Source organism: Polypterus senegalus, chromosome 2 (assembly GCF_016835505.1).
Source record: "Polypterus senegalus isolate Bchr_013 chromosome 2, ASM1683550v1, whole genome shotgun sequence".
In the NCBI taxonomy this organism is placed as follows: domain Eukaryota; kingdom Metazoa; phylum Chordata; class Cladistia; order Polypteriformes; family Polypteridae; genus Polypterus; species Polypterus senegalus.
This window is the reverse complement of record NC_053155.1, coordinates 282,374,909-282,399,128: the sequence shown is the minus strand read 5'-3', so window position 1 is coordinate 282,399,128 and position 24,220 is coordinate 282,374,909. Positions and strand designations below refer to the sequence as shown.

General features: G+C 36.7%; 1 protein-coding gene across 3 annotated transcripts in view; it reads left to right on the top strand.

The window, feature by feature from the left end:
* The window catches only part of inppl1a (inositol polyphosphate phosphatase-like 1a), a 203,546-nt gene that overhangs the window by 109,393 nt on the left and 69,933 nt on the right, over nt 1-24,220 (top strand). For all 3 annotated transcript variants that reach the window (XM_039745658.1, XM_039745657.1, XM_039745659.1), the window contains exons 5-8: nt 1,389-1,529; nt 11,369-11,459; nt 15,619-15,708; nt 21,801-21,899. In XM_039745658.1, coding sequence (XP_039601592.1) covers nt 1,389-1,529; nt 11,369-11,459; nt 15,619-15,708; nt 21,801-21,899 — 421 coding nt within the window. The remainder of the gene's footprint in view (nt 1-1,388; nt 1,530-11,368; nt 11,460-15,618; nt 15,709-21,800; nt 21,900-24,220) is intronic.

Here is a 24,220-nt window from a genome sequence, read left to right as displayed (position 1 = left end):
GGAGATGGAGCACAGAGGGAATCCAAAGAAAATGTGATTAAAGTGTGGTTCCAGATGATAGGAAAATAATAGATCTTGCACCAGTGGAGGCCCAGGACTGTGGAAAGTGAAGGAAGAAATAATAAGGCATGAGAAAGGGAGGCCAACAGGCTAACCTGGGTAAACTTTGAAAATGGCTATTAAACCTCTAGTGATGATGATGATGATAGTAATGGCATACTGTGTTATATTATGATGATGCCTAAAACCTTTTAGGGGTAAACTTTTTCAACACAATATAGTATGAATGATAATTGTGAGTGTCGCATGCATATTTTAAAAAGTATTAAATAAATAAACCACACGACTAAAATGCTACATCGCACAGAGCCACTCTTGGAGATTCCCAAATGGCCTGATTCTATCAGTATAAATTATGAAAATTAAACTAGCATTGTTTAATGCAGAATACTATTTGAGTGTAAATCCCTAGTAGATGTGCTTTTTTAAGGCATAACATTTCCTGTTGTCTTACATCAAATATTTTATTGTGTATGAGGTGTACCTTATATCAAGCTAAATTCTGGCCCATTTGATTTCTCGGAAGATGTAAAATTCGTAATTATGCGAAACCTCTGCTTCTAATTGAGAATCTGGCCTTACTCAGTTGCTGGTTATACAAACCTAGTCCTAGTTAGAATTTATGAAACAAGAAAGCTAGATTTTTCCAAAACTTTCTTACACCTGAAATTTGTAGAATATGCCACAGATAGGTAGTTTAACACTAAAATCTAGCAAGTGTATGCCTTCATTTTTACTTTGGAGGGTGGCAAACAGTTCAACATCTGTACATGATTAAGTTGAAAAGGTGAAAAAAAGCCTGATGGCTAGCTTTTGCTGTTTTATGCAGCTACTGCTGGAACAATTACACCAAGAGATATGTGAATATGAGAAGGGAACATGCAATTGTGTGACCGTGATTGCATTCACAACTGCTTAATCTCCTTAATTACTTTTTGCCTTGTTTCCACTGTTGGCAGATAACCGCATCAGTCGGCCTGTGCATATATGAAAAAAACACACAAATTCCAATCTGACTCCCATTTATGTTGTATGGCCACAAATTGGATACATGACAGTGACTCACATCTGAGTTGAAAAGATGACATTTTTGTTTCCACACAACCCTGAAAACATCAGATTTGTATTGCATTAAGGTAAAGAAAATCAGATCTGAGTCACTTTATCTGGGTAATTTGAACATAGCCAAAGTTTACATTTATGCTTGCTTGCTTTTAAAGCGAATAAAGCAGTTTGGCCTTCCTGTCTCGATAGTGAACTTTATAAATACTATATTAGAAAAGAAAGTTATTCCATGATAATGATTGTTACATTTTTTTACTTGCCAGTGCTGCTAATGGGTTGAGCACCATATCTCATGATTATCTGAAAGGCAGCTATGCACTGGATTTGGAGGCTGTGAAGCAGGGGTCAAGTAATCTTCCTCATCTTAACAAGACACTGGTCACATCCTGTAAGAGACTACATGGGTGAGTTATACTTTTGCATATTTTTATAGTTTTTTCTCTTTCATCTTTTCATATTATGTTTAATAACTTTAAAATCTGTTGGGCTCTGCTATTCAAACTTGTCTTTTGTGTTTTGTCTTTTGAATGCCTGTATTTGATACATTAATTGTGCCTATTGGCTAAATTATATATCTTATGTTTGTTTGTATTTCTGATGTTACAAGCGTGTAAGGGGACTGTCATTACAAAACACTTTTTGTATTATAATTTATGCTTACATGTTCCAAAGCAATTAAGTATATTTTTATTTTTATCACACATCCTTACTGAAACAGAGCTACAAAAGTCATGATAAGAAATGTACTGATAGATAGATAGATAGATAGATAGATAGATAGATAGATAGTGCCACGCGTGGGTCACAGATTTGCACAGAAACACAGGAGTTTGTAGAGACAGGAACTTGCGAACACTGCAAACAAACATGTCTCTTTTTCAAAAGTTTAAAATTGCTCCTTGACAAGACGAAGATGACAGTTCCATCTCACAATTAAAAGAATGCAAACATATTTTCCTTTTCAAAGGAATGAGCATCAGGAGCCGGGAAGAACAAAAACTGACAGGTGCTTTTCAGACTTTTAAGTCTGCGAAGTACCGCGTGGATCATGTGATAGATCAGCCACATGTAAGCCCAGCAAGCAAGGGAGCAATGTGAAGGTAGTCTTTCGGTGTCTTTTTTTAGCTCACACCCCCTCCCTCAGCTTTATTCACTTCTTTCTGAATCAAGCGACATTCCAAACCAGGCTCAAATAAGTGTTACAGGACATCAGCATTAATATGTTCAGAGCCGGGTCGATGCCTCACTGTAAAACTGTAAGGTTGTAAACCCAAAAACTATCTCATGAGACAAGAGTTTGTTTCTTTCTGATGGTATAACAACTGAAGTGGAGCGTGATCTGTCACTAATGTGAAATTTCATCCCCTTAAATAATAACAAAGTGCTTCCACATCCCATTTTATTACCAAACATTCTTTTTCAATAGTCAAATAATTACACTCCCTAGGAAGCAATTTCCTACTCAAAAATGTGATAGGGTGCTCTTCCCCATCAAAAACCTGGGACAGGGCAGCATCTACACCAATTGCACTTGCACTTGTCTATAGAACAAAATCCTTGGAGAAGTCAGGATTCCGCAGAGCTGGATAAGAAGACAAAGCAGTTTTCAAATCACAAAAGGCATGTTCACAAACGTCTGTCCATACAACAGGGTGTTTTTTTTCTGCCTCTAGTAAGATCTGAAAGAGGAGCAGCCCTATTTGCAAAATCAGGGATGAATCTTCTGTAATAACCTGCAAACCCCAGAAAAGCACGTACTTGTTTCTGTGTTTCTGTGCGTGGATAAGCAAGCATCTCTTCTATATTTCTGAACTGAGGTCGGAGTAAACCCCTGCCCATGGAGTAGCCCAGGTAATGAGTCTCAGACATACCCAATTTACACTTCTTGGGGTTAGCTGTCAAACCAGCCTGTCTTTGGCTCTCAAGGACGGATGGATGAAAGGCTGCATCAAGAGGTACAACTCGAGCTTCGACAGGTGCTGGGTAAAATTGAAGAGCGCATTCAGAAAAACTCGGTTAAACTGAGCACGCTTGCTGATCAATTGGAGCATCTTAAGGAGACATTCACGAATCGGATCGAAATGGCCGAACATTCAGCTGCCAGTGCCGAGGAAAGAGCAGTAAATGTCAGTTCCGAATGTAAAAGACTCGGAGAAAAACTTGGAGACAGACTGGCTGCTTTAGAAGATGGGAGTAAAAGGTATAATGTCAGAATTGAAGGTCTGCCGGAGAATCAAGAAAGTTCAAACCCTGTGAAATTCGCAGCTGAACTTTTTTCTAAAATAATCGGGGGCGACTTTAAAGCAGAATCTGAGATAGCAGCGGCTTACCGCCTACGCGGATCAAACACCGTCAGACCCCGACCAAGATCTTTTATAGTTCGTTTTGAACGATTATCATTTAAGTTAGAGGTGATGGAACTCCTCAGAAAAAGGAAGATATTATATATGAAAATGCCACATTCGTCTTCCCTGACTTCTCTCCAGCAACAGCTATTAAACGCACAGCCTTCTATAATATTAAACAGCGGCTACGGCAAGCCAATGTCAAATATAGCCTCCTGTATCCGCAAAACTGAAAGTGGAATGGCAGGGTCATTTCTATGTTTCGCTAGCAAGGAAGAAGCAGAAAATGATTAAGAAAGCTGATCCCGGACTATTCTGATACATAATTGTGAGTCATGGCGGTAAATGATAATGCTAGGATTAATAATCTACTGTCTGATCTATTTGTTTTAAAATACGGGTTTTTCATCAGCATATATTCTCATATATTCTTATTATTACTTAGTATTACTAGGGCTAAATGTTTATGTTTTATTGTGCTTAATTACGTTTTCCTCCTTTTTTTTCTTTTTCTTTTCTAATTATTTCATGTGTACCCTAAATGAGACTGTTCAATATCATACCCTTGGTTTGCTGTTATTGCTATTACTGCATTAAGACTTGTTATGCTGTTTTGGACACATCTTTAACACCATCACCTGGGTTTATTATCTGGGGATATCATCTTAATGCACTAAAATTGATGAAGATTATATATATATATATATATATATATATATATATATATATATATATATATATATATATATATATATATATATATAAGTGCAAAATTCTTTTTTTTTTCCTCTTTTAAAGACTATATTGGTAACAGATATATCTTTTAACCTTAAAGCGCCACTGCATGGGGCTTGATGTGCTTTGGACGTGCTCTGTCTCTGGGTATGTCAGAGGACTGGGACTGCATGAAGTGGGTTTTAGCCTCACCTGGGGAGGCAAAAAGGGAGGGTGGGGGTTAAGGGGGGAAGAGAAAGAGAGCAGGCTTGATCTATACCTAATCTATCATCTCAATCTTTATAATTATAACTATCAACGTAATAATAAGCTGCATGGCAACAACTCTTGGGGAATAGGAAATTAAGACCTAAACTATTTCACTTCCAGTTAAGACTATAAAATGACATCAAAAACTCAGAATCAGTGTCTCCATGATGGGACAGTTAACCGTAAGCTGGAATGTTAAAGGCCTGAATCACGAATTAAAGAGAAAGAGTACTTTCTCACCTAACAGGTCTAAATGCTAAAATAGTATTTTTACAGGAAACCCACTTACTAAGTAAGGATCAGTTCCGCTGCAAAAAGACTGGACTGGCCAAATGTTCCATTCTAGTTTTACAAAGAAAACTAGAGGGGTGGGAATTCTCATACATAGAACAGTACCATTTGTAGCATCAGATGTAGTATTGGATCCTGAAGGGAGATATGTGATGGTCATGGGAGACTTATCTAACTGTAAAATGATTTTGATAAATGTTTATGCACCTAATGTTGATGATAAGGAATTTATACAAAATTTATTTGCATCCATTCCCAATCTGAACACTCATAAACTTATAATGGCTGGGGACTTTAATTGTGTTCTAAATCCACTTTTAGATAAGACTTCCTCCACAGGGGGAACAGCAACTAACACCGCAAAGATAATTACAAAGTTTATAACTGATCACAACTTATCAGATCCCTGGAGGTTTTTAAACCCAAATTCAAGAACATATTCTTTCTACTCACCAGTACATCATTGCTACTCAAGGATTGATTACTTCTTTATAGATAATAACTTCTTGCCTAAGATTAAATCTTGTAAATACGATGCTATTGTTATTTCAGACCATGCTCCTATGATCTTGGAGCTGAAATTACTAAGCCCCATACACTCACCCCAGATGGGCCTCAATCCGCTTCTATTAGCTGACGAGAATTGTACTGAATTTATATCCAAACAAATGAATTCTTTCTAGAGACAAATACATCCCCTGAGATCTCTGCAGGAATACTCTGGGAAACTCTTAAAGCCTTCTTAAGAGGACAGATTATCTCATATCTTTCCCACAGAAATAAATCCAAAGCGAAGAAAGTAGCAGAGATAAAAAGTGACTACTATAAATCCCTATATACAACTGAGTTTAAAGAAGACAATATACAATCTAATGCATTTCTGGATACATTACAGATACCACAAATTGACGCTTTTAGTGTTGAGGAACTTGATAAACCTCTGGCATTATCAGAATTACTGGATGCTATAAAGTCACTCCAAGGTGGAAAAGCAGCAGGCCCTGACGGCTACCCTGCAGAGTTTTACAAGAAATTCTCGCTCAGCTAGCTCCCTCCTATTAGCAACATTTACAGAAGCCAGAGATAACCAATTTCTTCCACAAACCTTTCGCCAAGCATTAATCACTGTCTTTCCGAAACAAAATTAGGACTTATTACAATGTGCATCATACAGACCAGTTTCACTTCTGAATAACGATGTTAAAATACTCTCTAAAATCATAGCTAGAAGGATGGAGAAAGTGCTCCCTCGTAATATCACAAGACCAAACTGGATTTATTAGGGGGACACTTCAAATCTTCGACGCCTGTTTAATGTAATATACTCACCAACTAAATCAAACACCCCAGAAATATTATTATCATTGGATGCAGAAAAGCATTCACATGATTGAATGGAAATACCTTTTACTATTTGGAGAAGTTTGGGTTTGGCCCGAACATTTGTGCATGGATTAAATTACTGTATACTAACCCAGAAGCTTCAGTTTGCATCAATAACATTTGCTCAGACTACTTAAAACTAGAACGTGGCACAAGACAAGGATGCCCTTTGTCACCGCTGTTGTTTGCATTGCCATTGAACCACTGGCAATACATTGTCGAAATACTGATCAGATAAAGGGGATTAGCAGAGAAGGACTGGAACAGAAAATCTCATTATATGCAGATGACATGGTACTGTATATTCGACCCAGAAAATTCTGTGCCTGCAGTCTTAGCAGCACTCACAGAATTTCAAAAGCTCTCTGGTCTCAGAATTAATCTGAATAAAAGTGTACTCTTTCCAGTGAATTCTCAAGCATATAATATTAGATTAGACACCCTACCTTTTATCATTGCAGAACAGTTTAAATACCTAGGGGTAAACATCACAAGTAAACATAAAGCTCTATATCAACAAAATTTATCGTCTGCATGGAAAAAATTAAACAAGACTTGCATAGATGGTCAACCCTTCATCTCACACTAGCTGGAAGAATTAACACTGTTAAGATGAATATTCTTCCTAAGCTCCTTTTTATTTCAAAACATCCCAATATACATTAATAAATCATTCTTTAAGCAATTAGATTCAACAATAACCTCATTTATTTGGAATTCAAAACATCCACGCATCAAAAGAGCGACCCTACAAAGACAAAAGGCAGAAGGCGGCATGGCTCTACCTAACTTCCAGTTTTATTACTGGGCAGCAAATATACAGGCATAAGAACCTGGACACAAATAGAAGAACATACACAGGCATGGACCGCAATAGAAGTAAAATCCTGCAGTACTTCTTTGTATTCCTTGCTCTGTGCTCCAATAAACACACGCTATCGGCAATACACTAATAACCCAATTGTGCTCCACTCACTTAGAATCTGGAACCAATGTAGAAAGCATTTTAAGACGGAGAAGCTTCTATCTGTGGCACCCTGCAAGAGAACCACCTCTTTCAACCTTCACAAACATATGCAGTTTTAATATCTGGAAAAATTTGGAATTAACTTGCTTAGAGATCTTTATATAGACAACGTCTTTGCATCCTATGAACAATTACATTCCAAATTTAACATTCCAGCTACACATTTCTTTCACTATCTTCAAATCAGGAACTTTGTTAAACAGAACCTTCCAGATTTTCCTCATCTTGCACCCTCATCCACGCTGGAAAAATATTGCTCAATTTCAAGGGATTAGACTCCATCTCTACAATATATAAAATCATTTTACAATCCCTTCCTTTCAAAGATCCAAGAGGACACTGGGAAAAAGACCTCTCAATTAATATATCAGAAAAGGAGTGGAAAGTAGCAATGCAGAGAATTCACTCAAGCTCCATATGCAAAGCATACAATTATACAACTCAAAATTATATATCGAGCACATCTGTCTCGACTAAAACTCTCCAAAATGTTTCCAGGGCATGATCCAACCTGCGAACGTTGCAACCAAGCCCCAGCCTCACTGGGTCACATGTTCTGGGCCTGCACCAAATTAACATTATTCTGGACAAAAATTTTTAATTACCTCTCAGACAGCCTTGGACTCACAATCCCTCCTAACCCATTAACAGCTGTGTTTGGGGTTCTTCCAGAGGGGCTTAAAGTGGAGAAGGACAAACAAATTGTGATTGCATTCACTACACTGTTGGCACGCAGACTTATTCTGATAAACTGGAAGAACCCAAACTCTCCTCTTTTAAGTCAGTGGGAAACTGATGTGTTATACTATTTGAAATTGGAATAAATCAAATACTCAGTTAGAGGATCTGTACAGACTTTTTCAAAACATGGCAGGATCTAATCAGTAATATTTTAAAATAAGTTTATAAAGCACAGAGAATTCATTAATTTAGGTATTTTTACAAGCCTTAAATTTTACACCGTTTGGCTTGCTCTCTCTCTCAGGGTGGGGATCGATCTGTTCTTAACATAATTTTTTTTGTAAAAACTTGATTGCTATGTATGGATTGTAATAAAATTAATAAAAAAAAAAAAATCTGGGTAGCTTCACGTTAGCATCTGGGATGCTAGTTGTTAGCCACGCTTCACAAAAACACAGCAAACTGCATTATCTGTAGGTTCTGACATTTTTCACCAGCTCAGCCAGTTCATCGATCTTATTTGTTAGTGTGTTCACATTTCCCAGGATCACAGAAGGCACTGAAGGCTTGTATCGCCACTTCCTCGCTAGCCACTTAGCCTTTAGCTTAGCGCCGGCTCGGCTGCCATGATACCGCCTTCTTACCTCATCAGGTAAATAGGGAACCACACTGACATGGGCCTTTGTTCTCAGGGCTAGAAGTTGACTACCTGAATAGATGAGTGTCAGCGTGTAAAAATCCATGTCCAAGTACTGTGTTACTGCTATATACTTAATGTTGGATTAGAGCTAAAGTTTTGACTTTAGTATTGATACCAGCTCTTGGACCCCAATACCAGTTCAAAAACAATTATGATGCAAGTAACTCCCCCAAACCCCCCATCCCCACCCCACAGTCAACATGCAGACACAAATCACTGGGCTGCCACACAATCATGCACCTCCCCTGTGTACTGCACTCCATGCATTGATAAGAGGAGCCTCCTCTTTGGACTATCCAGCAAGTTTACGTTAGTATATGTTTCAAGACAGGATGGGCTGGGGTGTCTGAATTGGGCCCCCCTTAATGTTTTGATTGCATTTAAAAGACAGAGAAACAGAAAACAACAGAAACCTGCCATTTACTTCCATAACTGTGCCATTTTAAAAATTCAGTTTTTTGAGACTTTTTCAGTATTGCCATACCACGCAACCCTACAGGGGTACATGAAGTGCAAGTGAAATATATTATAGCATTTGTAAAGGATTTTTTCTTTCAATTTTATTAACCATTTTTTGTTCAGTCAGCTTACAGGCTAACTGAAGTTCACTTTGCTATTCCCCCCGTTCAATTTTTCATTATATTTAAAAAAGACTAGACTAAAACGTTTTTGATTTAACTCTTGCATATTTATTTAGCTTTTTCCAGCATTTGAACAAAATTATAACATCTTGGTTCTCTGTGTGTTTTATTGTCTGATGTACTGCTGTGGTTTCCAAAAGCCTTACATTTAAATATGTCTACTTTCTGGCATGCTTCAAGTTCCTGGTAAGCTGTGCTTTGTTTAAGTAGTTTATCATGCTGACAGAACAATGTTTAATGTGAAAAAATAGTCCCATAGTTTTTGTAGGAATGCTTGAAAAAGATTTGCATATTGGAGAGCTGGCTTGGTTTATTTGGGTCATTCAGCAATGTTTGATTGAGCCTCAAGCCCTCCTGCTTCCTTTTTAATTTGCAAATAGCCAGAATCAGAGAGTAGAATCGAACAAACATCTAAGCAGGATAACTGTCTTTACTAAAAACTTAATCTGAAACGGTGAAATAAGCCAACTTGTTAAACGAAATAAAAGTAAATATTAACAAAATCAGTTAATTTTTTCATTTTTTTTTTTGTTTAAGAGCAAGTCTTGAGTTTATTGCTCAGTTTGTTCAGTCTGCTAGATGTCATCAGCACTGATTTTGCAGGTCAATTCCTAGCTGACCGTGACAATAAAGGAACGGCTGGCAATCTGCTTCAACCTGCTCAAAGCTGGAGTCAATAGCAGCAGAAAAGGAACTGTTGAGCATAACATATTTGAGTAGCCTTTTTAAACTAATAACTCAGAGAAAAGCATGTTGTGCATGGTATTTTCACTTTCTACCTTTTCCTAAATTTCAGTATGTATTGACAGATTTCCACTAATATCTGTCAAGCTTTTACAGTTGTGCGTATATTTTACAATATCTTAATAGACCTTGAAGTTGTGGTGTAGCAATAGGGACTCATTTACTTTAACCCGTTGTAATTTTTAGGTGACTTCCGCAGACCATGTTTGATTTCAGGAGCAGTTCCCTCCCTAACTGCCTGAGAAAGTGAAGCAGCTCTTTACTTTAGTTTAAAGTTTAATAAGTTGTTTACAACTTCATAGAATCAATTCAGAGGTAACGTTACATGAAAGAGAATAGTGGTGACAGCTACCACAAAATACAGTCTGCTTTTCGAGAGTGTGTGCATTCAGTGTAGGAGCATTTTGTATATTATTCACATTTAGATGAATGTAAATGCAGTGTTTACAGCATAAACTTAAAATGCAAGATCCACACACATTTAAATAGTCATCTTAGTTATGACCACAAAGACATTGTTAGAAACCGAGGATACCCAGTGAGTTAAGTCAGTCTAGCAGGAGGGCTCTGGCTAAATATATGTTGCTGTTGGGCAAATTTTCTAAAGACAGTGTTAAGATGTCACTGAAGAGAACAAATCTATCTATCTATCTATCTATCTATCTATCTATCTATCTATCTATCTATCTATCTATCTATCTATCTATCTATCTATCTATCTATCTACAGTGTGTGTGTGTGTGTATATATATATATATATATATATATATATATATATATATATATATAAAGAGAGAGAGAGAGAGATGTAGATTTTTTTTTTTTTTCATTTGACCAGTCTGTGCCAAAATTTGCACACTTTCCTCATTTGATCAGGGGAAGACCACACACACTATGTTATGACACAAAATCTGGATCCTGGGGATACCTTTGGGTCTTTCTTTTCCTTTCTTTGAACAATAATGCCACCTGGTGGTTCAGAGCAAGTGAAACACCAGAACAGACTGGCCTGACTAGTAGACAAACTGACCAGAGCTTCTAGTTACAAGAGAATAAAAAATTGAATTAAAATGGAAAATAATATAAAAGTAAAAACTGAAAAATAAAACCTTATGTCTAAGATAAGACCTGTATCAAGGTTACCAGTTTGGAACCAGAATAGTGAGCATTCTGCAGAAAATTCTTTGGAAGCTGAAGGTAAAATTCACATGGTTGGTAATTCTATAGGTAGAAGAGGGAATTTGTGAATTTTATACTTTTTTTTATAAATATGGTCTCCATCCTAACTGAAGAATATCTTACTTCCAAATTGCATGAATAGGACTTCTGATTAACCGCTTGGCTTTATGTTTAACTTTGCTATGACGTATACCCATGAATTAAACTAGCTCTTCAATATTCCTTTGTGTATATGTGCTTTGCTTAAAATGTTTGTGTTTGCCTTTAGGGAGGTAGATAAGGTTCTTGCCGGGCTGGAGATTCTATCCAAGGTGTTTGACCAGCAAAGCTCTGTGATGGTTTCACGGATGATACAGCAGGTACAGAAGTTTTGAAGTCAGAAGCACTACATTTTTTGAAACATATACAGTAGATTAAAAATCCTAATAACATGTATGCCCAACTGTAAAATGTATATTTTTTCTGATTTAGTTTGCTTCCAGCACAAAATTGTTACTTTTGTTGATATTTAATTTTGTTGTGTCTTTCCATTCTAGCTCATTAATACTTAATTACAGGTACTGTGTGTATATACAGTTTATATATTTTTTTAAATTCTGGTAATGTAAACATTTGCAGTATGAATATACTTGCTGTAATTAAAGTTTGGTGCAAACCTTACGAATTACTACCAAAAAAACAAAAAAAAAACTTATGCACTGTAATACATTTACAATAAAGCAATAAATGTAATTGACACTTTTGGTGGAGAGGGATTGTGTGTAATTTCAGAGTGCATAATGTTACTTATGGCATTTTGAACCTTATATCAGTATGCTACCCATTTAACGATTTTTGACCTGACTTCTACATTTGCTCCATTCATTTTTGTTGCTCAGATAGAGAATAGAAAAAAATACTTACCAGTGGCATCCTGTGGTTTAAATGGGATTTCAAAACTACGCACAGAAAAGTTGCAGAAATCGTACCTAAAATAAGTTTTTTTTTTTTTTTGTAGGTTTCATAAATTATGCAGTAAGTGTTATTTGGATGGCTACTTTAGAATTATTTCAGCTACAGTTTTTCTCACTCCAGCATAAACTGTCTTATATTATATTTTTTTCTTTCAATGCATGGCACAATATAATGTACAATGATACCTCGGTATTCGTCCGCTTTGGAATAAGTCCATCTTGGTATACGTCCTGTTTGGACGCAAAAAATTTTGCTTGGTATACGGCCTTTGTTTGGAATACGGCTCGCGTGCTAGAACCCTTTGTTTATCTCTCTTGAGACAAAGCCATGACTGCCCATGAGCGTCAGTACGCCAGTTGTTAGCATTCCGTGAACAACCCGTACAATAACTCTGTGAATTTTCATATGATTTTGTATTTTGTCTCGTAAATTTGAACTGATTGTCGAAAAATATGAAGGTGGCATGCGTATCCGGGACATTGCTGCTGCATTAACCGTATGCCGAGAATTACAGTATCTACGATTGTGAAAAACAAAGACGTTATTAAGAAGTAAAGTGAGGTTAAATTTTAATTTGTTTCATCTAATTGCTTTTGTATTTATGTATTTTAGTATTAAGCAGTGTTTAAATTATTTTATACAACCCCATCAATGTATAATATACCAATAACAATAGGATTATTTTTCATTGGAACGGATTCATCATTTTCCCTTTATTTCTTATGGGAAAAATTTGTTTGGTATACGTCCTGTTTGGTAGAAGTCAAAGGATCTGGAACGGATTATGGATGTATAACGAGGTACCACTGTGTACCATTCTTAGACACTTTACTCGGGTGCAGTGAGTATTTGTCCTTTTGATGTAGACAAGTGTATACATTCTGCTAGGTACTTAGCATTTCATCTTGAAAGGCAAAAACAATTCATATTTAGGGGTCTTGTGTGTGTGCAGACACACCATTTCTAAATTAATATGAGTCTAGTGTAAGAACAGGAAAAGTCCCCAACACCCATTTTTATATATAAAACCATTCATTGTATATAATTTTTAAAGGAATAGAAAATGGTAATCATTTATTTGTTAGAATGAATTTTTTGTGTGTGTGGCAAGCGATAGGCTGCAGTCATGCACAAAAATATAATTTCCAAATTGAAATAATAAATTCTTCACCCAGTCTCTGTTTTAAAGCAAGAGAAGAGTGTACAGTTGAGAAGACTTTTTTCCCTTGCCCAGTTATTAGTACAAAGTAATCCCAGGTAGACCATTGTCAACCTATCTGCCACTGTTTTCATATCATCATCTTCCTTCCACATCAGCTACTATATTCACCATCTGAATCTTCTATGTAAAAGGAAGTTTAAAAATTACTTTGTCTTCATAACTTCTGTCATATTACCTCTTTAATTTGTTTGTTTAATATAAACATAGTGTCTTTAAGGCTGTGTTCCTCACTACTTTGTTTTCATTTAAACCAAAACCAAATCTGTGTTTTCACATCTGTGGTGAAGCACTGTAGTGACCAGTAAATTATTTGTCTTTTGTGCTTATATAGCATTCAAAATGTCCAAAATGCAATTTAGATTCACACAGGTGAATAACTCAACAAGTGCAATGGAAAGCAACACTTTTATGCCTGCTATTTTGTAATATCTCTTCTTCTGTTTTGGGTGGCCAATCAGGGAATGAGATTTTGTAGTGTGCAGAATCCTGTCAAGAAGGGTCAGATAATGAGCACAAACAAATCAGAGCACAATAAGAGTCTGCATTTTCATCTGTCCATTACAATTCTGAAGCTGTATTTTCATAAGGATATGGCTCTTGTATGTCATTTTTAAAACTTGGCATGAATTGATTGTGAAAATCTGAGTTTGGCAATAAACAGGGAAATGTTTTTGCCAAAGAAAATCTGAATTATAAAACATGGCATACGCACATTTCTATGCAGTTTACCTTTGTGAATAACAATTATCTTGTAAATATGTGTACATGAATGCCTTGAACTCTGCTTTCTAGCCAAACTAAAACAAACAGTCAGTCATATATAGAACATGGTAATCAACCTCATACCTCAGCAGCTTCCCTCTTGACATATCATGCTGTGCTCTGCAACTGAGTGCGCCAAAGAACGTGTGTGGCATTTTAGTGCCCACTCCTCTGCACTCTGTGGGTCAGAACAACGTAAAGTGCCAGTCTCTGAGGGGGTAGTCACTGTCACCTGGCACATGTAATGACGTAATTGCTGTTGCAGTGAATAGTATAGGCTCTATATTAAAAACCGAGGGTTTAGCCAGTTACCTAACCAATAATCTAGCCACCACATGCAGTACCATCATGTCTGCCAAATCTACTTTGTCTTAAAATGAAAGAATCACGGGTTGACCTAGACCCCTGAGCCACAACATTTGTACATGCAGCACAGTAAATTTAATGTAATGCAACTACTTATGGTTAGCAAAAACAGCTTCATTCTCACTAGGTGCCCTTAATTTAATATGAGTGCTGTAAATTGCTCAATTACTTTACGAAAACTGCTGCAAATTACTTTTTCATGTTGGCAAGAAGCTGTTATGTTTTATGTATGTACACCCAAACCAAATGAAAACTGAATGTAGTGGTTAATGGCTTCCAGCACTGCGGGCATAGTGGAATGAATCTTGGCTGAGATATTCCTGATCTATTGGCCAGTTCCTTGGGAAGTGACTACAGTTAAGCTGTATATACTGATGAAAAACACAAAAAGTTCTTCAGTGCAAATACACAGCATTAGCCTTTGCAATAGGAGCTAAAATAGAGTTTGCACATCATATTCATAACTGTTGAGCTTTAATATGTTTGTCATATCAAAGCTCGTTCTAATAACGAGCTGGGCTGATATGATTTGTTATAGGTATGATTGGTCATTTAGCTAGTTTGGCTGCAATTCCCTATTGCACACACTTATCCCGTTAGCTGTTTTTATCATTTGTAATTAGCTGCATTTTTCCTAAATAATTATACTTTGAAAAATGCATCATCTGATGTTTTTCATGCCTGTCATTTTTATGAAATAAACAGAAAAATGCTGTTATTGTGGGACTTTATTCAGCTTATATATGGTACTGCAGTGATTTGATTTGGCATGAATTTTTGTCACAGAAAAAGCAAATGAACTTTAAGGCCTCTTATTAGATCGAGCAATAAATAAGTGAAAGTCTATTGGTTGCCACCTTCATAGTTCAAAATGGTCATAACATACCTTAGAATGGAGAAGATTTTGTGTTGTCTTTGCTGGTCACTCGCGAAGTTTAGTAATGTCATTAGTTTAAGTGCCTATATCAGTCTATTTCCACACTATCTTAAAAATACATTGTACATTTCTATTTGGCTTGTGTTTTAGGGAAAAATTGCCAGTAGTCATCCAAAAAGCTGGTTTCTAATTCAGAGGTCAGTAACACTGTGATGTAAAGTGCCAACCTTCATAAATGGAAATCTGTGTTTAATGTTTAACATTTTTTGAGAAAGTAGGGTTAGAATATTGACTACAGTAGAATCTTACTCTCTTTTTGTTTCCTTTTCTTTTTTAGACAAATAGTCAAAGTGGTGACCAGGAACTGGAAAATCTTGTAACAAAACTTTCTATCCTCAAGGACTTGTTGTCTTCAATTGAAAAAAAGGTAAAGGCTTTCTTCACAAGACTCCAAAAATGTGAAATGTAGCATAAGCAATTGATTGTAAATATATATAGAGAACTTTATTTGTGTCCATGGGGAAATTTGGCTGTTTACTGAAACTTTTTAAATAAATAAATAATGCAATTATTAGATAGATAGATAAATAAATACACACACATACACAATTTGGTCTGAACACACATCAGAATTACTATAAAGCAAGAAAATTAAAAAAGAAAGTTATTTCTGACTTGGCTGTCACAGTAAGGCATTATGCAGACTATTGCTGTTGGTTTGATATAAAGGGAGCCCCATTTGTGTTTCTTGACGTATTTCTAATGAATAATTTGTTGTCTGAAAGTCATCAATGTTAGTGTGTAAGAGAGAGGATGTGCAGCATTTTTCACCATGGCACTCAGTTTTGTTTTAATTATCTGCTTCGCTATGACCTCCAAGGGGTCCAGCGTGCATCTTATTACTGAGCATGGCCTTTTAATTAGCCTGTTGATTTAGTGGGCCTCTCTTGACCTGATGTTACCAGCCAAGTACACAACAGTGTAGAAAATCGCACTGACCATCATGGAGTGATAGAAGAAATTTCAACCTTCAGGCTGCACTTCCTCACTATTGTGGAGGTAACAGGTTGCCGTCTAATAAGTGTCTTGTAGCTAGGCAGCGGCGTGGCGCTGTGAAAGCAGATCATAACCTGGTTCTGCTTCAGCCTCACTACAAACCAAGAGTTAGGGAGCTACCAACAACAACATGATCATTCGGGAAGTGGTCCCCTGAGGTAGAGCTTGGCTGAGAATGAGATGAATCAGTTTGTCTTCAAATTTGCCTGAAGCATCACACTAGAGGTGTAGAATATATAAATAATCTAAAACATTATTATTCTCAGGTTTATAACAGTATCTACTTTGTATGTGTGTGTGTGTGTGTGTGTGAAATATATATACTGTATATACAGTGGGTACGGAAAGTATTCAGACCCCCTTCAATTTTTCACTCTTTGTTATATTGCAGCCATTTGCTAAAATAATTTAAATTATTTTTTTTCCCCTCATTAATGTACACACAGCACCCCATATTGACAGACAAAAAAAAGAATTTTTGAAATTGTTGCAGATTTATTAAAAAAGAAAAACTGAAATATCACATGGTCTTAAGTATTCAGACCCTTTGCTCAGTATTTAGTAGAAGCACCCTTTTGAGCTAATACAGCCATGAGTCTTCTTGGGAAAGATGCAACAAGTTTTTCACACCTGGATTTGGGGATCCTCTGCCATTCCTCCTTGCAGATCCTCTCCAGTTCTGTCAGGTTGGATGGTAAACGTTGGTGGACAGCCATTTTTAGGTCTCTCCAGAGATGCTCAATTGGGTTTAAGTCAGGGCTCTGGCTGGGCCATTTAAGAACAGTCGCAGAGTTGTTGTAAAGCCACTCCTTCGTTATTTTAGCTGTGTGCTTAGGGCAATTGTCTTGTTGGAAGGTTAACCTTCGGCCCAGTCTGAGGTCCTTAGCACTCTGGAGAAGGTTTTTGTCCAGGATATCCCTGTACTTGGCCGCATTCATCTTTCTCTCGATTACAACCAGTCGTCCTGCCCCTGCAGCTGAAAAACACCCCCACAGCATGATGCTGCCACCGCCATGCTTCACTGTGGGGATTGTATTGGACAAGTGATGAACAGTGCCTGGTTGTCTCCACACATACCACTTAGAATTAAGGCCAAAAAGTTCTATCTTGGTCTCATCAGACCAGAGAGTCTTATTTATCACCATCTCAGAGTCCTTCAGGTGTCTTTTAGCAAACTCCATGCGGGCTGTCCTGTGTTTTGCACTGAGGAGAGGCTTCCTACAGGCCACTCTGCCATAAAGCCCTGACTGGTGGAGGGCTGCAGTGATGGTTGACTTTCTACAACTTTCTCCCATCTCCTGACTGCATCTCTGGAGCTCAGCCAAAGTGATCTTTGGGTTCTTCTTTATCTCTTTAACCAAGGCTCTTCTCCCCCGGTAGCTCAGCTTGGCCGGATGGACAGCTGTAGGAAGGGTTCTGGTCGTCCCAAACGTCTTCCATTTAAGGATTATGGAGGCCACTGTGCTCTTGGGAACCTTAAGTGCAGCGGAAATTTTTTTGTAACCTTGGCCAGATCTGTGCCTTGCCACAATTCTGTCTCTGAGCTCTTCAGGCAGTTCCTTTGACCTCATGATTCTCATTTGCTCTGACATGCATTGTGAGCTGTAAGGTCTTATATAGACAGGTGTGTGGCTTTCCTAATCAAGTCCAATCGGTATAATCAAACACAGCTGGACTCAAATGAAGGTGATCTCAAGGATGATCAGAAGAAATGGAAAGCACCTGAGTTAAATATATGAGTGTCACAGCAAACGGTATAAATACTTAGGACCATGTGGTATTTCAGTTTTTCTTTTTTAATAAATCTGCAACAATTTCAAAAATTCTTTTTTTTGTCCGTCAATATGGGGTGCTGTGTGTACATTAATGAGGAAAAAAAAATAATTTAAATGATTTTAGCAAATGGCTGCAATATAACAAAGAATGAAAAATTGAAGGGGGTCTGAATACTTTCCGTACCCACTGTATGCACACCAACTCAGCAGAGGCCAACACAGAAAGATTGGTCATAGGTAGTGGCACCTAAATTTCTAATGGGGAAGCCATAGAAATTGTACTCAGTTCTACTAAATTTGAAGATTTATTTGATCGGACATAGAGATATGCACTGTGAACACAAATATTGTGTAATATTTGACCTATATTTTTTATGAGGACTTGACTTAACATCACATCATTTTCTTCGAAAATACATGCTCGCTTTTCACTTTAATATGTCAATGGAATACATAGGGTACTGGCACTTAAGTATATCCACTTCAAGTACTTGCTTTGCTTATACATTCAAAAATGTGGATATTAAAAAGGGGACCACATACAACTGATGAGTAATATAAAAATAAATATCCTAAACAATTGAAATTGTAAACATCTAATAATGATATAAACTCAGGTTTCACATTATTTCTACTGATTACCTGTTTGAATTAAAAGCATACACAATCCTGTAAAATTCAGTTTTTCAATGACCATCAACAAAAGCAAAGAGCAAAGAAAGACAGAAACGCACTTAGTTACATAGTACTTGTGATACACCTTTTTAACCAGCGGCACTATCACTGGGGCCTGTTGTCTTATGAAGCTTCCCAGGTTGAAGCCTGCTAACACTGCTGGTTTAGTTGTAAATATGTTTTAAACTACTATGAAAAGGGTTTGATAGGAATTATTAGTTTATTTTGGCACAGTAAAATTAAGTGATTTGTATAGAACTGAGCAAGAATTTCTAGTTTGTTTGTAGTACTAGGGTGTTGTACCGTGTTAACCATTTTGAATGTAGTGAAAAGTCAAGCAAAATGACATCTTTTATTGGCTAACTAAAAAGATTACAATATGCAAGCTTTCGAGGCAAATCAGGCCTCTTCTTCAGGCAAGATGTAATACAGAAACTGGAGTTCCCTGTGTTTATATACACACTAGGACAAGAAACAATATTGGTAAATCTTTAAGTGAGAAATCTTAAATGTAAAACAATAACAGACTCCTTCAGACTAGGGTTCATTTAACAAGAGAGAAGAACAATTTAAAATATTCCCACAAGTGCTTATTTTTCGATTATTTATAGTGCTTTTTCAGAGGGTAAGAAATTCCATCCATTCACTCAGCGTTTTCTCCCGTGTTTATCTAGTAGAGTGTTATAGGGAAACAGTTTCTGTCCCCACTGTTTGCAGATTAACCTAGCATATACAGTGCATCTGGAAAGTATTGACATTCACATTTTGTTATGTTACAGCCTTATTTCAAAATGCATTAAATTCATTTTTTTCCTCAGAATTCTTCACACAACACCCCATAATGACAACGTGAATAAAGTTTACTTGAGGTTTTTGCAAATTTATTAAAAATAAAAAAACTGAGACATCACATGTACATAAGTATTCACAGCCTTTGCTCAATACTTTGTCGATGCACCTTTGGCAGCAATTACAGCCTCAAGTCTTTTTGAATATGATGCCACAAGCTTGGCACACCTATCCTTGACCAGTTTCGCCCATTCCTCTTTGCAGCACCTCTCAAGCTCCATTGGGTTGGATGGGAAGCATCGGTGCATAGCCATTTTTAAGATCTCTCCAGAGATGTTCAATCTTATTCAAGTCTGGGCTCTGGCTGGGCCACTCAAGGACATTCACAGAGTTGTCCTGAAGCCACTCCTTTGATTATCTTGGCTGTGTGCTTAGGGTCATCCTGCTGAAAGATGAACCGTTGCTCCAGTCTGAGGTCAAGAGCACTCTGGAGCAGGTTTTCATCCAGGATGTCTCTGTACATTTTTGCAGTCATCTTTCCCTTTATCCTGACTAGTCTCCCAGTTCCTGCCGCTGAAAAACATCGCCACAGCTTGATGCTGCCACCACCATGCTTCACTATAGCTGTGGATGGTATTGGCCTGGTGATGAGCGGTGCCTGGTTTCCTCCAAACACGATGCCTAGCATTCACACCAAAGAATTCAATCTTTGTCTCATCAGACCAGAGAATTTTGCCTTTTGGCAAACTCCAGTTGGGCTGCCATGTGCCTTTTACTAAGGAGTGGCTTCCGTCTGGCCACTATACCATACAGGGCTGATTGGTGGATTGCTGCAGAAATGGTTGCCTTCCTGGAAGGTTCTCCTCTCTTCACAGAAGAACTCTGGAGCTCTGACAGAGTGACTCGGGTTCTTGGTCACCTCTCTGACTAAGGCCCTTCTCCCCCGATCACTCAGTTTAGATGGCCGGCCAGCTTTAGGAAGAGTCCCAGTGGTTTTGAACTTCTTCCACTTATGGATGATGGAGGCCACTGTGCTCACAAGGATCTTCAAAACAGCAGAAATTTTTGTGTAACCTTCCCCAGATTTGTGGCTCGAAACAATCATGTCTCGGAGGTCTACAGACAATTCCTTTGACTTCATGCTTGGTTTGTACTCTGACATGAACTGTCAACTGTGGGACCTTATATAGACAGGTGTGTGCTTTTCCAAATCATGTCCAATCAACTGAATTTACCAAAGGTGGACTCCAATTAAGCTGCAGAAACATCTCAAGGATGATCAGGGGAAACAGGATGCACCTGAGCTCAATATTGAGCTTCATGGCAAAGGCTGTGAATACTTACTTATGTACATGTGCTTTCTCAGTTTTTTTATTTTTAATAAATTTGCAAAAATCTCAAGTAAACTTTTTTCATGTTGCCATTATGGGGTGTTGTGTGTAGAATTCTGAGGAAAAAATTAATTTAATCCATTTTGGAATAAGGCTGTAACATAACAAAATGTGGAAAAAGTGATGCGCTGTGAATACTTTACGGATGCACTGTACATATGTTCTTGTAGTATGAATGTGGGAAACCCAGGTAAAAGTACAAACGCAATGTCTACACCAACATTGGCCAAACTATGGCTCTGAAGCCGTGAGGCAGCAATACCATAGTCTTACTTGCTTTACTAATGAGAAGAAAATTTAGCATTGCAGATTTTGTTAATTCTAGTATTCGTAGTAAACGAGCAAATGACCCATTTGTGATAAGGGCTATGTTTAACTGGAATAAAAAGTCTTTTGAGTTGGCAGGAGTGATAGGCAAGGCAGACACTATATGGGGATCCACCAGGAGCTCTGTTCAGACACGACAAATGTGTAGATGTGTATCGCTCAACCCTCCTTTGACTCTCAGCAGTCCAGTTTGGTGTATTCTACTTGGTCTGTTACATTTTAATATTACTGAACTATTGAGATAAATATTATTACTGTTATGTGAATTGTTCTTTTCATCAAAATTACTTCTGTTTCCCTTAATCTTTTCATTTCAGCTAGTATTTGGTGAATTTTGGTGACTCTCCAAGTCTTTATTTCTTAACTTGGTTGTACATGTTCTATTAAGGAATAATAACTATTGTTGTATTTACATTTTGCAGACGTTTCATTTGAATGGGTTTCACCAAACTGATTTTTTCCTTCTTTTGTGTTTTTTTTTTTTTAACTTTTATTTACTGTTTAAGGCTTTAAAAGCACTACAGGATATGAGCTCCCCAGCATTTTCACTTCCATCTGCTCCTTTTACACGACATCAGAAGACTATTCCAGTACAATTCTTTGAGGTAACTTGTTAATTTTTATTTTGGCTATGTTTTAAATGTATAACACAGTTATTACTATTAATTTGACTCTATTTTTATTATTATATTTATTTCTTTCACCATATAGTATGTTACGACTTCTGTGTTGAATCTGTATAATTTCATACAGAGTTTAGGGATTCTGTTCATTATGCATTAATGATATGCTAAAGCAGTCATCACCTGCAGATACTTGGTAGGAAATAATAATTAATTTGTGCTTCGAGCTGTCAGAATGTACTTCACTATTTAAATATGATTTGATCGTCTAAAAAATGTGTATAGTGGCGGAAATGGACAATGAGATGTATAAGAACCGTGGCTGTTTTATTTTGCTGATTAGAAAACAATTAATGCACTGTTATATAAAATTATGTTCATATTGCCATTTTATGTTGATATCTTATTTTTGGCTGGAAAGCTTTTTTTTTTGTCAATGGTAAAATGAGCAACCATCTATGAGAAAGAGCATCCTTTTTCTTATGAGCTAAAAGCTGCTGTTTGAGCGCAATTCTAGTTCAAATATATAGCCAGCAGTGTTTTACTCCTATGCTGTTGCTGACAACAGGGATTGAATATCTCATAAACTAACACAACCAAACCCAAAGTGAACATTTTATTCTTCTGTGCATTGCTAAAGTCGTGGGAATTTTTTTTGGAAAAAAAAACTTAGATGACTTATTGATCAAATAAACCTTAGATTATATCAGTTTTTGTTACGTGCTTCCAGGGGGTAATACACAATGTCACTGCTATTCTTACTGTGTGTGTATGTGTATATATATATATATATATATATATATATATATATATATATATATATATATATATATATATATGTGTGTATATATATATATATATATATATATATATATATATATATATATATATATATATGTATATATATATATATATATATATATATATATATATATATATATATATATATATATATATATATATATATATATATATATATATATATATATATATATATATATGTATATATATATGTGTGTATATATATATATATATATATATATATATATATATATATATGTATATATATATATATATATATATATATATATATATATATATGTGTATATATATATATATATATATATATATATATATATATATATATATATATAATATATATATACACTGTGTGCACAATTAGGCAAGTGAGTATTTTGACCATATCATCATTTTTAATGCGTATATTCGAACTCCAAGCTGTATTAACTTGAATGCTTATTGGATTTAAGCACGTCAGGTGATGTGTATTTGTGTAATGAGGGAGGGTGTGGCCTAAGGAGATAAACACCCTATATCAAGGTGTGCAGAATTATTAGGCAGCTAGTTTTCCTCAGGCAAAATGGGCCAAAAAAGAGATTTAACTGACTCTGAAAAGTCAAAAATTGTAAAAAGTCTTTCAGAGGGATGCAGCACTTTTGGAATTGCTAAGATATTGGTGTGTGATCACAGAACCATCAAACATTTTGTTGCAAATAGTCAACAGGGTCGCAAGAAACGTGTTGAGAACAAAAGACGCAAATTAGCTGCCAAAGATTTGAGAAGAATCAAACGTGAAGCTACCAGGAACCCATTATCCTCCAGTACTTTCATATTCCAGAGCTGCAACCTACCTGGAGTGCCCAGAAGTACAAGGTGTTCAGTGCTCAAAGACATGGCCAAGGTAAGGAGGGCTGAAACCCAACCACCACTGAACAAGAAACATAAGTTGAAATGTCAAAACTGGGCCAAGAAATATCTGAAGACAGATTTTTTTCAAAGGTTTTATGGACCGATGAGATGAGAGTGACTCTTGATGGACCAGATGGATGGACCTGTGGATCAGTAATGGGCACAGAGCTCCACTCCAGCGTGGAGGTGGGGTACTGGTATGAGCTGGTATTTTTAAAGATGAGGTAGTTGGACCTTTTGCATTGAAGATGAACTCAAAATCAACTCCCAAACCTACTGCCAGTTTTTCGAAGACACTTTCTTCAAACAGTGATACAGGAAAAAGACCGTGATTTTTATGCAGGCCAATGCTCCATCACTTGCATCGAAGTTCTCCACTGCGTGGCCAGCCAGTAAAGGCCTTAAAGATGAAGGAATAATGACATGGCCCACCTTCCTCATCTGACCTAAACCCTATCGAGAACTTGTGGGCACTTCTTAAACGCTAGATTTACGGGGAGAAAAACAATACACCTCTCTGAAGAGTGTCTGGGAGGCTGTAGTCACTGCTCCACAAAAAGCTGATCGTCAACAGATCAAGAAACTGACAGACT